Source organism: Barbus barbus (genome assembly GCF_936440315.1).
Source record: "Barbus barbus genome assembly, chromosome: 40".
Classification (NCBI taxonomy): Eukaryota; Metazoa; Chordata; class Actinopteri; order Cypriniformes; family Cyprinidae; genus Barbus; species Barbus barbus.
Genome location: NC_136718.1, coordinates 10,900,001 through 10,918,008, shown reverse-complemented (window position 1 = coordinate 10,918,008; position 18,008 = coordinate 10,900,001). Strand labels below are relative to the sequence as shown.

General features: G+C 35.8%; 1 protein-coding gene across 3 annotated transcripts in view; it reads right to left on the bottom strand.

Moving 5' to 3' along the window:
• Window positions 1-18,008, bottom strand: part of LOC306859926 (nucleolar protein 4-like) — a gene marked incomplete at its 5' end in the record, with an annotated part of 102,576 nt that overhangs the window by 40,336 nt on the left and 44,232 nt on the right. For all 3 annotated transcript variants that reach the window (XM_079401341.1, XM_079401343.1, XM_079401342.1), the window contains one exon: window positions 13,803-13,950. In XM_079401341.1, coding sequence (XP_079257467.1) covers window positions 13,803-13,950 — 148 coding nt within the window. The remainder of the gene's footprint in view (window positions 1-13,802; window positions 13,951-18,008) is intronic.

The following is an 18,008-nucleotide window of genomic DNA, read 5'->3' as shown; positions in this document are numbered from 1 at the left end:
GTGATCCCATGTTCTCCCGCATCTCCTCTATCCCTCAATCTCACATCTGTGCCTTTTACGACTCTTTCTAATGGATCTCTCTCAAGAGCTACATCACACCAATATTAACACAGAAATTGTGCCAAAGGTCGACTCTCAGTTCCACTTTCTAGCTTATTCACCTCTTAATGCGGCCAGCTATTTTTCCAAAAGCACTTGCTGCTGGTGGCGCACCATAATAGTTCACCCAAAAATAATAATTTTGTCTCCCATTGAACACAAAATAGGATTTATTGAAGAATTTCCAGGATGCTCTTTTCCATAAAGGTGACTGGGCCAGTCATTTATCATTCTCAAAATATGTTAACAAACATGTCCCTTGAACTTTCAGTCATGACAAAGACTTCACATAGTCAGGAAACACTATATAAAAAGATTTGAAATAATATAAAATAATATTATTTGCCATTTCTAGTTTGAATTTGTCAAGTGCATGATAATGATAATAATATTTTATTCTTCATCTGGTCATCTATGACATTTACAATATTTCTGACAGCAAAAAAAGTAATTAATAATATAAATTATTTTAAAGAATGACTGACCCTTGAATTTTTGATAATAGGAAAATTATCAATTTAAAAAGGTGTTCATTTACATTATAATTTTTTCTGATATTCATCTACTATACTAATATACTACACTAGTGCCATTTATCAACACTAGTTTGCTTTTAAAATTATATCTATTTTTAACTATAATTTTGTCAAATTTGTATTTTAAAACAATGTCACTGGTGTTACAACACTTTCTTCATTTGTGAAATAAAAGACTAAAATAAAGAACATAATAAATAAATTTGAAATATCATGTGTGAGTTATATGTACAGTACATGCCTAATTATTATGCAAGTTGATATTCTGATCATATTGGGTTTTTTTTTTCCAAGCACATTTTACCAATTCCAAACCACATCAATCTACTATTAATTTTCTATTTAATCATTTATAAGTTATATATATATATATATATATATTATATATTAATTGTTAACAATGGCTGGAAGTGAAAAATGCTTTACATACTCGGGTGTGCATAATTATTAGGCAGGTTTTTTTACAGGTGCCAAAAAAGAGATTTAACTCACTGTGAAAAGTCAGAAATTATTAAATGTCCATGAGAAATATTCAAAACTAATACCATACAGAAACTGCCAAGTACTGCTAAATCATGTAGAAGAAAGTGAAATGTTCAATTTGTCTTTTGGTTTGTTTTTTTTTAAATGGTGCTTTTTTTTTTGTCCTTTTTGGACCTTAAAAGTGACAACACCCATGATTAAAAACAGCAGTATAGTCCGAACATTCTGTAATTTTTCTTATTTTCTGTTCTATGCAAGAAAGAAAGTCAAACATGTTTGCAACTACATGGAGAGTAAATGTTCATTTTTGGGTAAACTGTTCCTTTAAGGCAAGGGTTACATTACTCAATCTCTAGAGGTCACACCCATGTTTGTCACCCTTTCTCTGCAGACTGTCAATCGAACCAAGGTCACTGGGTGCCACGAACACACCTGCTTTAAATTTAGAAGAGCAAACAGGCACGGCAGTGTGCCCCTTTTACAATAGTTCTTATCGTCTTCCTCCAATAGGGTGTTTTATTCACCCTCCAGTAAAAGCAGAAGGCGCTGATAGCACCAGGTCCAAATTTCAGGGGCGTTTTGGAGATTTATGGAGCAACCTTTACACGTCTTCTCTGAAATGCACCCTACCCACTCCCCATAAAACAATCAGGGAGAGGGGCACGGCTCCTGCGAGAGGATATTACACAAACACTCTTTCACACAGTCCTCACACCAAGCGTGCTGGAACAGGCGGTGTGCGTTTTGTGCATGGTGAAGTGCGCTACCTCATCATCTCTGATTGTATCCAAGAGTCCACAGCATGCACACAGACAACTCATTAAAAGTAAAGTAACCTTATGATCGGGAGTCTACGATTTAATTGCTCAGCGATAACGAACATGCTCATGTGCTAAAAAACAGAGCAGGCTGTCATTCCTGCAAACAAAACACATTGTTAGCCATCGGTCACAGACGCAAACCTATAAGTGTAATAATTAATTCAAACCCTTGTTATTTGAGGGTGGCGTTGAGGGGTTAATAATTAAGCAACTTCTGGCCTTGGCTCAGTGGAAAGCGTCCTCTCTTGCAGCAAATGAGGCCTTCAGTAGAGCACCCCAACACACACACATACACACTGCACACACAGGCCAAGACTGAAATACTAGCATCTGTATCCACCTTACTGTGCAATGCGGACGTACAGTAAGCTGTTTTCTTCCTTAGTCGCTATAGATAAATAACTAGAAGAATAATAAGTGCAATAAACAGCTATTTACAAACCAGCGTCTTTATGATTATGATAATAAATGAAAATAATATGAAAACAAATAACAGTTTCCAATAAAAAGCAGCATAACAGACTGTTTGTGTACAGGTAAAATAACGAAGTGAATGACACCAAAAGCCTAGCACATTCAAGTTAAAAATAAGGTGGATATTACCTACTATACAATAGCATGTAATGTGCATACTACATACTACTGTAAAACAGTATGCTACATTTTTGTCCCATGATTTCATTACGTTTACTTTAGCAAGTCCAATTATCACCTTGCATTAAATGTTTTTTTAAGTATACAATTAAAAAAAAAAATAACAATAAATTAAAATTAATAATTAAAATAAAAAAATAGATCAAATAAAATATAATTTTGCAGTCCACTCAAATGAGTAAAGGATGAGTTGTTAAAAAATTAATTCACATTCATGTCAAACTGGAATTGAAAGGTCAAGTTGGGTCCACACACAGTATGATGTGTCTACAATGCATATTTTAGCAAAATGTATAATAGTAGATCACTCTAGTATTCCAAACATACTAAAAATTCACATACTCCACACAGTATACATATTACATAATGCTGAAATGGTATGAGTAGTATGGTATAGCATGCAATCTGAAAATAGTCTGACACCTATCCCGGGGGGACATTTATACTCTTTTAAGAGTATATTCATCTTGACAGGCAAAGGGAGGGATATTCTGGAAATTTTCACAATCCCTTTGTCTTTTTATCTTCAAATGCATCTTTATCAGTCGCTGCCCCTATGCAGTCATAATGGGAGAGGGAGATGCCTGATCATGTGCGTAAAAGGGGGGGTGGGGGAGAACACTGGTCCGTTCTTCATGCTCCCTTTCTTTTCTATGATTCATCTGAAGAGGTCTTCAGATTTTATCAGCCGGCTCCTTCCCTATTTCTCCCCTCTATGCCTCGCTATCTCACTCTGGGTCCTCCAGATTAACTCGGCAAACATACTCATAATCATATAGAACACACACTGGGAAATGTCATATGTTAATGGCCTTGCATTTTTAATAACATTTCCATTAGGTGATCATGTGATTATCGCCCTTGGTCTCTCCCACACAGACTCTTTATTGCCTTGTAGGCCCATGTTGGGGGAACACAGTCATCTTTTCAGTCCTCAGATGCAGACGAGGACAATCGTCTGTTTCAAATGACTTCACGTCTGCCAATCTATATACATGGTATGTCGTAAGACTGACAGGCTGGTTTAATAGAAATAGCTGCACTCTTCAGTATGGGTGGGATTTCTGTCCATAGCTGCCCGGTCGGACAGTTGAATCAGATAAGAATCGGCGACCTGCTGAAACCAGAGAGAATGACCTGACAGCATTAATGAACCTTCTACTCTCCTGCCTGTCATTCAAACGCAGCTGCATACTGCCGTTAACTCGGCTGACAGACACAGTGCTGCTTTACTATGGTTTCAGGAGGTCGTGCTATGATTGTGTGAATATTACCGTGTGATAGCTATATTGACAGTGAAAGTGAGGAGAACGTGTGGTCAAGTTATTTATAAGCAGCAGCAAAGGCTCTGGATAAAGAAAAAATTAATTCAGAGAAAATGATTTTAAATGATAATGTATAGGCCTAACATTTCGACACAGAGTAGACCAGCCATGAGCTCTGAACCATTAGCAATGGTTCTTCGCATACTTAAGAATAGTTTTAAAAGCCAATTGCTATAAGATCCATCTATAATCCTAGGGAGAGCCTAACCTGCCATTTAGATGATTGCCTACTTCCGATGAATAATTTCAGATGACATAATTGTGTTAATAAAATATATCTGAACACTTGAATACATCTTAATATTTTCAGAAGCATTGTTGTTATTGTTAACTAAAGGTATAATAAAATATTAATATTTAATAGAAAAATCATAAATGTTGAAAAAAATCAACTAACTTAAAATGTTTAGGTTTAAGTACTAAAATGTGACTAAAAAAACTTAAAACTAAATAAAAATATTTTTAAAAAGTAATACGAAAATGCCAAAACCACATAACAAAATTACAAACAAAATAAAACTAAAGTTGAAAATATAAAAATAAATGCTAATTCAAATCAATGATATTATAACAGTATATATAATACTAAAATTACACTGTTTTCAATCAGTGTCAATCAATAGTTTATGTAAAATTAATATTTATTTATTTTTACAGACGTTTGTATAAAAATTTGAATTAAACAATCCTTAAATAAAACTTAATTGTTTATGTCAACACTGGTTTGTTGGAGTCGATTCTTTATTGAAGAACTTTTATTAAAGTACTTTTTAAAACTCCTACTGAGGAAATGAATAGCAAAAATCCTTCCAGAACCAAGGCCGCTGAAAAAGTGGGCAGCCACTTTTAGGATCTTCAGAAAAGAGCTCTTTGGAAATTCAGTCCCACATGCACAATCACTGTCTTCTCTCACAAAGCAACTAGACGAACATAACACTTATTTTTTGTGAAGCGTCCACTGTCATGTTTCAGCCTGCTGCTTGTCTGAGTCACACATAGTGCACTGTAAGGCTGTTTTCACACTCGATTGGACTGCTTGGTCCAAACCTTAGAGCAATTCCACCCCCTCACCCAGTTAGTCTCTTTTCAGATTGTATTTTTGGGTCTGAACCGCAGAACTAACCAAAAACAAAGAACTCAGCTCTGATGGAGGGCTTCAGATTTCCCATTCGAGCATCAGTAAGAGGGTTTCCTGCTGGAAAACATGGATCAACTACTTGTTCTGCTTTTGATGACCGTACCTGCTGCTACTGATGTTGCTGTTGGGCATCTTTGAACTGTCTGTCTGTAAACACTGAGACAGTTCAGAGCAGATCACAGACATCTGCTATCTGAAGAACGGGGAGAGAGGTACTGTGAACACAGAGAGCAGCGGTGTGAAAAGAAGAGAGATGAGGAGAGGAGAGGAGAGGAGAAGAGGTGACAGGAGCTGTGATGATGAAGGGAGGTTAGTCTAAGAGAGAAGAGGTAAAGAGAGGGGCGATGCAGCGTTTCACTCTGACAGATCTGCCAATGTGTGTGTATTGTATGTGTGAGAGCATGTGTCTAATGTTCTACATCTCCTGTTGACACACATTCTAGTGCAGTCAGAGGAATTATCACATGTACACACACACACTTACTCAGCTACCAAAATGGGAACTTAAGACTTCTTCTGTAGACTTTTATCTGTAGACTCAGCCTAGGTGAGTCTTTCAAAAACATTTTAAATTTTTTCTTACCAACCTCAAATGTTTGAACAGCAATTTACACACACATTGACAAATTGGTCAAATGATGGAAACAGTTGAGTTCAAAATGAAGCTGCTGCTGGTTAAGTGTTGGCTACAAGTGTAATATTGTGAAATCCATGTCTAAAAGCCCCCAGGATAATCACACCTTTTGCTGAGCATTAAATAAAAGTAGGAGCTTCACACGCTTATCGAATTATTTATTTTTACACTTGACCTATCACTAGCCTCCAGAGGGAAAGCCATACTGTCAAAGTCACACTGTCATTTTCACATGGCCTACTTTCCCTACTACACACTCTCGGCACATTCTGGGCTGTGGTTGCGTTTGTCCTTTGGGTTACTTTGCCACTAGGGCTGAAACAAATCCACCCATGTAATGACAAAGGTCATTCAAATCCATCTGAGCTCTAATAGCAGGTCTGAATCACTCAAGCTTTAGCTCTCCTGAGCTTCAGCTTATGACCACATCCTCTGATGACATCCAAGAAACCTGTCACTACACGCAAAGGTGCACTATGACCTGATTATGCATTAAAATACACAAAAAGGCATTAATGTAGAGATTAAGAATGTGGATTTTTTATTTTTTATACTTTTTATTAAATGAGACAGTGAATGCATGAATTAAACAAAGATCATTAAGGTCATGTTTCACCCCAATTTTAAAGGAAAAAAAATATAAGAAATTACATTTTGTTAAAAGAAAATTAATAACATTATTTTCCTAATTGAGCAAAAAAAAGTTTTATAATAAAGAAAATCACTATTTGGAATAAGTCATTTCAGTAATAAGTAATTTTGGCAATTTCAGTCTGAACCGTTATGAAAATAAATACATTTATTTATTTTATATACTTTGCTTTTAAATAAAACTTATTTTTTATTCATTTTTAAACTAAAACAAATAAGTCAAGTTTAAATAAATTAAAAAATAAATAAATAAAATTTGAGGTGAAAAATGACCTGGACTTTTTTTTTTTGTGATCAAGACAAAATGCAGGGTAACTTGAACTTCCCTAACTTGCATTTCCCACATTACCATGTCTGCTGCATTTGCACTAAACAAGAGGCAATGACTGACTAATAATGCCTTTTTAATGCACACTAGCTAGGTAAGGATATGAATCACTTGTTCACATTTATTAAATACTAGTAAAGGCACATAATTCACCGCTGCAGGGCTTTAACGCAGTAGTAAAGTGCAGGTCTAATGCAGTGGCTCAGCTTTATTATGCACCACAGCAGGGATCTGATGAACCTTTCCAGGCCAATCACGGGTTGCAGTGATGTACAGGGGTAGCACAGTGCTTTGGGGCAAACCGTGACCTTGACAGCATCTGTTCGGAGAACACGGCTCCATTGCTCTGAGCTCCATTATCTAAAGTCAAGTCAAGTCAAGTCAAGTCTGCTTTATTGTCAATTCTTCCACATGTACGGCACATACATACAGAGAATTGAAATTACGTTACTCTCAGACCCTTGGTGCATACAGTTAACATTTAAGACACTGACAGTAGACGTTCAAATAAAGATAAATACTGTTTAAACATATGTACATACAACTATACAGATATACAAATGAGGACATTGTTGAAAAATAAAGAAAGAGATTGATAAAGTGGCATAAGGCACATGGCAGATAGAGTGCAAACCAGTTAAATAAAACAAAACTGTGCAGATATATGTGTATATGTACACCCCCTGACAAAAGTCTTGTCGCCTATCCAAGTTGTAGGAACAACAAATGATAACTTGACTTCTAGTTGATCATTTGGAATCAGAAGTGGCTTATATGAAAGGCAAAGGCCTCTAGATTACGCTTATTTTACCAAAATAAAATCGTATCATGCCTTGATGTTTAATTATTTAATTAGGACAGAAAGGTCAGACTTTGCTTAGACAAAAAAAGTGTTATCACATCTTTAAAGGATTCAACCAATCACAGATTAGAGTGTCACCTGTGACAAATACTGTAATTAACACATTCCCAGGTGTGTAGAAGAAGAACCCCAGCACACCCAACCTTCATTTGAAATGCATCCTGACTTCTGACAGCATGCCAAAGATTCTACCACAGACCAAAGTGCTGATCATCAAGAGCCTGAAGACCAAGTCTCCTGCTGAGGTGGCAGACATCTTTAATGTATCTAAACGTCAAGTGGAGAGGATAAGAAAAAGATTTGAAGAAACTGGTGAAGTTCATGACAGGCCCAGGTCAGGCAGACCCCGTAAGACAACTGTTCGAGAGGACCGTTTGTTGGTTCGACAGTCCAGGACCAGACCTTTTTCAACTGCAGCAGAGCTACATAACAACTGGTCACCAGAAACTCCTGTATCTACAAGAACAGTTTGTCGAATTCTCTCACGCAGTGGTCTCAATGGCCGAATTAGTGCTCAGAAACCAGCATTAAACAGAAGACAACTAAAAAATCGTGTTGCATTTGTTAAGGCCCACAGCTTGCAGGAAGGATGGACTGTGGAAAAGTGGCAGAAGGTTGATTTTTCCGATTAATCATCTATTGAACTGCATCCCAATCGTCGCAAATACTGCAGAAGACCTATTGGAACCCGCATGGACCCAAGATTCACACAGAAAACAGTCAAGTTCAGTGGAGGAAAAATCATGGTTTGGGGTTACATTCAGTATGGGGGCGTGCGAGAGATCTGCAGAGTGGATGGCTACATCAACAGCCTGAGATATCAAGACATTCTTGCTGCCCATTACATTCCAAACCACAGGAGAGGGCAAGTTCTTCAGCAGGATGGCGCTCCTTCTCATACTTCAGCCTCCACGTCAAAGTTCCTGAAAGCAAAGACGGTCAATGTGCTCCAGGATTGGCCAACCCAGTCACCAGACATGAACATTATTGAGCATGTCTGGGGTAAGATGAAGGAGGAGGCATTGAAGATGAAACCAAAGAATCTTGATGAACTCTGGGAGTCCTGCAAGAATGCTTTCTTTGCCATTCCAGATGACTTTATTAATATGTTATTTGAGTCATTGCCGAGATGTATGGATGCAGTCCTCCAAGCTCATGGGAGTCATACACAATATTAATTATTTTTCCACTGCACCATGACTTTATGTTCTGTACTGTACATTATTTCTGTTAAGTGACAAGACTTTTGTCTAAGCAAAGTCTGACCTTTCTGTCCTAATTAAATAATTAAACATCAAGGCATGATAAGATTTTATTTTGGTAAAATAAGCGTAATCTAGAGGCCTTTGCCTTTCATATAAGCCACTTCTGATACCAAATGATCAACTAGAAGTCAAGTTATTATTTGTTGTTCCTACTTGGATAGGCGACACGACTTTTGTCAGGGGGTGTATAGAGTGTATATATATATAGTGCAAGAGGAGTTTATCAGTCTGAGGACCTTGTAGAAAAATAAAAAAAGAGATAGATAAAGTGTGAGATCACGTAGTGAGTGTGAGATAAAGCAGCATGTTTAGCATTACATGTGTGCTTTTCCCTCATACTGATGTGTTAGTAATTAAGTCAATTCTCTCCATCCTGCAGGTCTCAATGTATACCTCAACCATCCCCCTGACTATCTATGCACCTGGAGGTCACAACACCAAGGTCACGGCCACAGTATCAAGACTGACACTTCATATCCCTGATCTCACACAAACCAGACGTGAAACACCTATACACACTCAGGTGGTCAGGAAGCAGTTAGACCTGCAGGTTATGACATTTTCAGTATGAACATACTGAGTAAAGTCTTCTTCTAGCTACTAGACTAACATCTGCATGTAAAATAGAAAACTTACACTTCACAAACTACATGTACACCGCCAAGATGAGTTGAGATTTGCAGCAGGAATAATTGTGCATTTAGACACTGATTAACTTTTACAAGAGGTCAAATTGGTACAAAGAAAAAAGAGAGAGAGAGACGACTACAACTAATACATGGTAACCTCCTAGAAGAAACTTTCTGCAAATACATAAGATCACATTTGGCCGTGTCTCCTCATGTTCAGGCAATCTGAAATCACTTTGAGGTGACGAAAGTTGTTCTTTGTGGCCGAACATTTCACTTTCAAGAGCAACTCTAATCAGTCAGAGAGAGCCGTCTTGATTACCTGACCTCTTTTTACTCTTTTATCTCTTTTTCCATCTCCCTTCCTCCATCACCATCATCATCATCATCTCTATACATTCTTGTAAGAGTCCTTCTGATAAAGGGGTTGAGGGGGTCTTTCTTAGCTGATAGCCCTCAGAGTGCTAAAGTTTTACAGCTGTTGCAAAACGCAATACAGTATTCTACACTCTCAAACTTATTTTTTAATCAATTTACATATTTTAAAACATTATAAACTCTATAATCATGTATTTTATTTCTCCTCAGTCCAATTCCTTTAAATTGAATGGTATTCAGAAAAGAACAGGAATTAAAAAACAATTACAGAGGCATTCAAAGAGCATTTATTATAAATACCATGCCTAAACTAATTTATTGAAAGTGAAACTGAACATACCAATGTGTGGGAAAAGTGCTATACAAATAAACTTGGGCTCATGTAAAATACAGTAGAGACAAAACTGCAAATAAAACAAAATATTTCAAATTATTGCATACTTTATCTATTATTGTTCATTGAACAATTACAATGCTGTCTTGCCATTACAAACCTGCATGACCTTCTTTCTTCTTCAGAACAGAAAAGATGATATTCTGAAAAATGTCTTTATAATGAAAGTCAACTGGGCCAAAACATTCTTCAACATATTTTCTTTTTGTGTTCCACAGAAGAAAGTAAGTCCTGCACTTTTGTAAGAACACAATGGTAAATAATATGTAAATTACACAATTTTAAATTTTTTGGTGAACTATCCCTTTAAGAACTACAGCATTATTCTACTACAAAATACAGAGTATGTCAAATCCTATTTCAAACCAATGTATTTCTGATAGGAATTCATTGATACTCTGTGAACACATCCTTCACTTGTCATGGATGAAGGAACAAGAAAAGGTGGGTGCTGGGATAGTAGTCACTATGGGACATGGTTGAGTTTGTGATTCAGTAGCTCATTTTCTTTACTGAGTGTTTCTGGGTGTGTGTATACATCTGTATACAGCATATATATTTATTAAAAGCATCTGAAAAGAAAACTGCATGCATGTTTTTCAAAAGCAGCTTTCTGTATTGAAGATTTGAGATTGCCTTCAATACAGAAAGATTACAGCTATACTTCTACCATAGATGACAAGAGAGGGAGGAAAGGAAAAAACACTCTTCTTTCTCATCATTATCTAAATGCAGAGCTCTCTGGGTTGCTAATGTCACCCACAGACAGAGAAGCTGCTGGAGAACGCAGCGAGGAAATACTGACTTTAAAGTCCTGGAGAAGCTTGCTCTGAATTCAGCCTGATTTTTATAAATGAATCATCCAGAATGGTTTTGTGAAGCAAATTAACTAATATGTTGAAAAGATTTAAAGACCTAAAACAACAAATGTTCGTAAATCCAACAGACATCACTACTTCTCTCATGAGCGTGCCAAGGACAGCTTTGTCAGATGTATTTTCAGTCAATAATAAAGCCTCTGTCCCCATTCATTGTAACTGCATGGAAAAATAAAGAGCAGCACAGTCTCCAGAATTAGGGGTGAGAATCTTTAGTCACCTCACGATTCGAATTTTAAAAATCCTTACATTTACATAGCCTTACATAAGTAATTAAGTACTTTTTAAAATAATTACAAATAAAAAAATAATTAAAACAGTTGTATGTTAAGAATTTTAAACTAATAGCCTATAACTTCAAAACATACTAGCAAGTAGCAAATAATAAAGAGGAGCATAGAAACATATAACAAAAAACAAACAAAGAGTGCTTTCAGTATTTAAGATTATCTGAACGTTTTCCATTCAAGAACTGTGAGTGATTTTTCTTCATCTTTCCCTGCTAAAAAAAACAAAACAATAGAAGCCCAATAGAAAGCTTTTTCAAGTAAAACCATTACAAAATTCCTTTTTGTAGTGTGTTTTGGGCATTTTTCCAATAGGATTTAACATCCCACCAATAGAATCCATCACATACCAGTAGACACCATTATAGTTTCCATTAAAACCAATACAATTCCCATCATAATCATTAAATCCATTATATTTTCTATTGTCTTTTTCAGCAGGGTTGTTTTTTACTATGACATCATAGACAGCAGGAGATCTATTAAGCTGCATTCACGCACGGATCTCTTTTGAAATATAAGAAGTACTGTGGTTTGTCCTGTCCGTTTAATCCCTTAAAACATAACTGGCTGTGTTTACATTAATTTTGCGTCATAAAACCATTTTGAGACGCAAATACATTAAACCACGGAGTCGCGCACAGCCGCATGCTCCAGTCTACATTTGCAATTGAAAGTAGCCTTCTGTTAGTGAGGTTCATATTTTAAATATACAAGTCCACTGCATTCCAAACCACATAAATGATGACTTCGTAGAGCATTTGTAAGGAATATACCGACGGGTGAGACCGCACACTTCAAGTGTAACATCAAACACATCCTGTGCAATGAAGTCCGTGTATGTCTTGGTAAACCGCTTCAACCTTTCCGAACTTTATGAAAGATTATTTTACGGAAGGTTTGAGTGGTGTATGTGAAGAATTGGAAGCAAGGAGAAGGGGTGTTTCTAAAGCAAATTCAGCGTCATTGCACATCTGGTTAAAAACTAAGCTCAGAATTGATTCTGAAATTCTCTGAATCGATCCAGAATCGTTGGAGAGAGAATCACGATGCATCGATGGATCGATTTTTTTCTCCCATCCCTATCCAGAATACCTCTTTTGTTTTTCATGGAAGAGAATAACGATATGAATGTGAGTAAAAGATGATTGAATAAACAATTTTCTGCTAAATAATGGTTTTCCTTTAACCATCTACATCCACACCACTCTATATCTTTAGAACTCTCTTTCCATCGCTCTTTTCCTCCTTATCTCATCTTCATCTGTCTATAAATTTTTCTCTTTGTCCAGATCCTTTTCTTTCCTTGAAAGCTGCAGGGAGGAGGCCACTCGATCACAATCGATACCTACATCTCTTCTCGCCTCATTCTGGCCATTCCACCGCTCTCAAAAAACCGTGTGCGTAAAAGAACATGGTTTATCTACTTACTTACACACATACACACTCACTCTCAACACCACTGCCATAAACCTATCAGTATTTTTGCCTTATTTTCATCCTTATCTCTATTAACATATATTTTCTATATAGAATATACGTTATTATTTTTCATTTAAAATTTTCTTTCAAGAATTTGGGATCATTAAATTTCCTTGTGCATTCAGAAGGAATGCGTTAAATTTGAGAAGTGAGATTAAAATAAAGACATTAATATTGTAACAAAAGATTTCTATTTCAGTTCTTTTTCAGTTCTATTCCTCAAAGGGTCATGAAGAAAGTATCACGGCTTCCACAAAAATATTTAGCAGCTCAACTGTTTTTAACATTGATAACACAATATGTTTCTTGAGCTCCAAATCAACATTTTATTGTTTTTATTGTATTTTTTTTTGTAGTTCATTTTATTGTATTTCTGAAGGATCATGTGACACTGAAGACTGAAGTAATGATGCTATATATTCAGCTTTGCCATCACAGGAATAAATTATACTTTAAAATAGATTCAAATAGAAAACAGTTATTTAAATTGCAATAATATTTCACAGTGTTACTGTTTTACATCATTATTAATAAAATAAAATAAATGCAGCCTTTGAGCCCAAACCTTTGAACAGTACTGTATAAAACTATATAAATATCAATAGAAATGTATTTTTTCTTTTTAATGTTTGTCACAGTATTTTTCATTTTTATATTTTTATATATAAAAGAACACCTCACTAAATTATAACTAGATTTGTGTTTTTATAAATGACAAATATTACTTTTATTTATGAATTTTCCTATGAATTGTAGTAAAACATCTTGCATTTATTTAGAAGGAAAACTGCATAAGGATGTTTAGATTTGATTACTGGAAAACAAGAGAAAAATACTGATTAAGGAAATGACTTCTTGTGCTGAAAACATGCACACGTGCATTTCATTTGAGACTCTAGAGTAATCACGGGGTTCAAACCCTCTATTAAGACGCAGATGAGCACACAGTGTCTCTTACCGTCCTCTTCCTTGTGTGTGTTTTGCGGGCTGTGCATCCTATCTGCGCTGGAGGGGTGGTTCAGGTCAGACAGTGCGGCGTGACGTTCAGCTGATATCCATGTGGGGTCACTCATATCAAACTCCTCACTACTCACTGAACAGTCATCCTGAGGAGAGAGAGCCAGAGAGATGTCAGTCCGACAGCTGAGGCAGGATTGCTCATATCGGCACCACGTCTGTGCGTGTGCGCAAAACTAGAATAGATGTGAAAGCCAGATTGGGCCGTGATGTTGGCAGGCAAACAGGCCCACGAGGAGGGCTGTCAGAGAGAGCAGTCCCCTGCTGAGTGACAGCATCACTCATATACACACACACACAGGCGCAGCGGCCCACCAAGACCACCAAAATTACAACTGGGCCCCAAAGCACAGTGCAAAAGTGTTAAAAAAAAGAAAGTATAGTACACAACGTCAGTATATCTATTCTCATGACAGTATAAACATGATCAAAATTATTTATTACTGAAAAATTCACATTATGACTGCTCTAAAGCCTGATTCAGAATTAAGGCATTACAGTTTTTTGCCTTGTGACGGCTATGAAAATCAATCAATGAACATGAATCATTTTATAATTAAAAGAAACATGTATCAACTAATATTTGCTATGCATGCGTGAATAATGGTTTGCACTGTTGTATATAAGGTTACATAAATACATGATTTACCTGCTGATAAACATTGAATGCATTGAAATGTTGAATGCAGATGAAATCTGTGAAACATTTTCCAAGGTAAGCATCTCAAATGAAATGATATTGTATAAGCAGACGTTGAACTACGGTCATGAACAGTATTCACAGTATTCCTATCATGGACATGAATTAAAAGTAAAAAGCAAGGTTATGAAACGTTGTTCAAATTAAGAAAATTTTGGGGATCTTTAAAAAAAAAAAAACTTTTATTCAGCAAGGCTGCATTAAATGTATCAAAAGTGACAGTAACTGAATTTTACATTGTTGGACAACAATTTTACATAATTGATGGAATCCCAATTCATCAAAAAAATCCTGAAAAATGTATTACAGTTTCAACAAAACTATTAATCAGTGCAACTGATTTCAACAATGATAATAATAGAAAATGTTTTTTTCAGCAGCAAATCAACATATTAATGATTTTCAAAAGATCATGTGAAACTAATGATGCTGAAAATTCAGCTTTGCCTTCACAGAAATACATTCAAATGTATTCCAATAGAGAACACTTATTTTTTATTGTAAAAATGAGCCACAAGATTACTGTTTTTACAGTATTTTTGATCAAATAAATGCAGCCTTGGTTAAAATAAGAAACATTCAAACAGATAAAAAAAATCTTACTGACCACAAACTGTTAAACATTAGTGAAATACCATAGATATTTTTATGAAATATATACATATATATAAAAATCATAACCTATTTTCTCTGCATTCAATTAATCAATTTCTGAACATTAGCAATTTGTTCTGTTTCATAACGATCAAGTAAATGATTGTTTTCCTGAATAAATCTTTTCTCCATTCATTATATTAAACTCACAGCAGTCAGCGGTGAGGATGCCTGTATAAATATGTGAATCAAATAAATCACAGCATTCTGTTTTTGGCCACATTTGACAGCATAATTTCCTCAAGTTTGGATGACACTTCAAGTACATTTGTAATGTTAATGGTATGGATAATTCATAGAAAACCAGTCAAAAGAATATTTCAGAGAGAACTTGTCCTATTCAGAATTTCTTTTCCAAAAAGGAAAAGAATAAGAAATTACCTAAAATGACACAAATGTATTATTGTAAAAATAATGACTATGTAATGATGGCTATTAAACTTGATTTGTTCCCTTGACTTATTAAATTTCTCCATAATTTCAGAAACTTGTTCAGTTTGATAGTATCCTGCCGAGCCCTCCCACCTCTGGAGGACAGCCATCATCCCATTTTAATCACATAACCACCTATATCCGCAAATGAATGTCTCTAAATAATCTCAAGAGCTCAAGTGGTTCTGTTCGATAGTTACAGTCTGGAACATGTGTTTATTATCAACATGAGCATCTCAAACTGGCTCAATTGGCTGTACATGCTGTGCTGGGTTTGTAAAGCAATGAAATACCTGTGCATAATGTGCTGGACGGAAGAGGATGATTTATTAGACAGGCGAAAGTAAAAGCCGCCCCAGGGACAGCGGGTGAGGACCCATCTGCTCATGCCTATTGTTGAAGGGAAACCCTGCCACCCTGCCGCACGGCACGACCTCGGTTTAAACAGACGCATTCCCCCCAGAGCTGCCAATCACACAATACCTCCCATCACCAGCCCAGCGCCAACTCTGATCGATTAAGGAACTTTACATGCAAATTTGACACTGCATTATTGATGGGACAATGTCTTCCGCCCTGCTACTCCCTTAAAGGAGCTGTTCTTCTATGCCAGTTTGAGAATTTTTTTCCTTCCAAAAATTTTTTTTTTATTATAATTATTATTATTTATAATTTTTTATATTATCTTTACCAAATATACATTTGTAACAAGTTATAGCCATAGCTTCATAAATTCATAAATCGGACATTTGGAAAATGGTAACATGAGATGCAAAATTTTACTGATTGGTCATTTTCGATGCATTTTTATTGCTGCTTTCAAGACTTTCACAAGTTATCTATATCTATATACCAGTATCTATATACCAGTATCTTTGACAAATCAGCAGAATTTGCATAACAGCAAAGCGAATTTAATCTTTTAAGGCATGAAAATGGACGTGCAAGATCAACAAATGATTTTGAGTGTCAGAGCAGCACTGGCCCAAAAGGGCAAGTGATTGTTCTTTTTCAAGTGGTTGTTAAGTGCTGTTGACTTGCCTGAAACTCTCTCACACTGACGCCGGTTTCACACTGCAAGCGTAAGCAGGGCGTAAGCAGCGCATATTTTTTTCGGCGCCCATGTTAACGGATGAGAGCGTTCACACAGCACGCAGGGGCGGCGCGGCAGCGCGTAGCAGGAGCAGAGCAGGAGCGGCAGTGCCGCTATCGTTTCGGCGCCGAGTCTATTTTTGCTGCGCTGCTTACGCTCAATTAAAGTGACAAAGCATTGATTATGGACAAAATACACACGAAAAAGTGAAATTGTTCCCCAGAATGTAAATTAATGACATCTACTATGTTGTAAATCGAGTATAAACTTCAGTAAAACAAATAATAATAATAATACTATAGGCCTTATTACAAAAAAATAAATAAAATAAAGTTTTTGCTCTAATCACTAAAATTAGTTTAAATAATTTATACTGTTATTTCAGCTTAAGTCACTGGTTAACTGTATTAATTATGTTAGCCTATATGTGTTATATAACTATATAGTAAGTTGCCGTGAGAACAGGTGTCATGTTGACATCATGATGACGGTACTAGTGCTAATGCAAAGAAGACAATCATGGACGACACTCGTCTAATCGTGGAGGTTGAGAAGCATACAGTTATTTATGATCCTCATAATTTACTATATAAAGACTTGCAGGCGAAGGAAAAAGCATGGGAGGATGTTGCATCAGCACTCGGTGCAGAAAGTAATAACCTTTCTTACTTTTTTGTTTTCAATTTTTAGCATGCCCACGTACGAACAAATTAATAGCTAATTAACTAAATACAATAGACAGAATAAGGTCGCACATGCTACATACATCTACGCTGTAGACTACTGTATGTCTATTTCAGACTTAATTCTCGATAAATTGATCATTAAAAAAACGTGTCTATTAAGAAGATTAAGGTTACTTATTACAGACATTTTTTGGATTTTCTATATGTTTTTGATGGGTAATGTATGTAAATGTTCTGTTTATAAGATAGATAAAAACTACAAATGATTTTCTTAGTAATGTTTTTTTTGTAATGAAATTGGTAATTTATACCATAATTCATATAGCAAAATATTAGCATTTAAATTATTCTACACATATATAAAATATGTAAAAGCAATTACTGTGCAAGGTTAATGACAACCTCAAAAGCACTGTCAATACTACAATGTCATGTTCAGGATAAAGCATTGTGTTGGCCTCAGCCATGCAAATCCAATCAGTTTCTGAAGTATTACAATCAGTAAAGAAACAACACTGATGAAATAAAAACATGTATTTAAAAATGGATACTTTTCACACAATAATCACACATATATAAGAA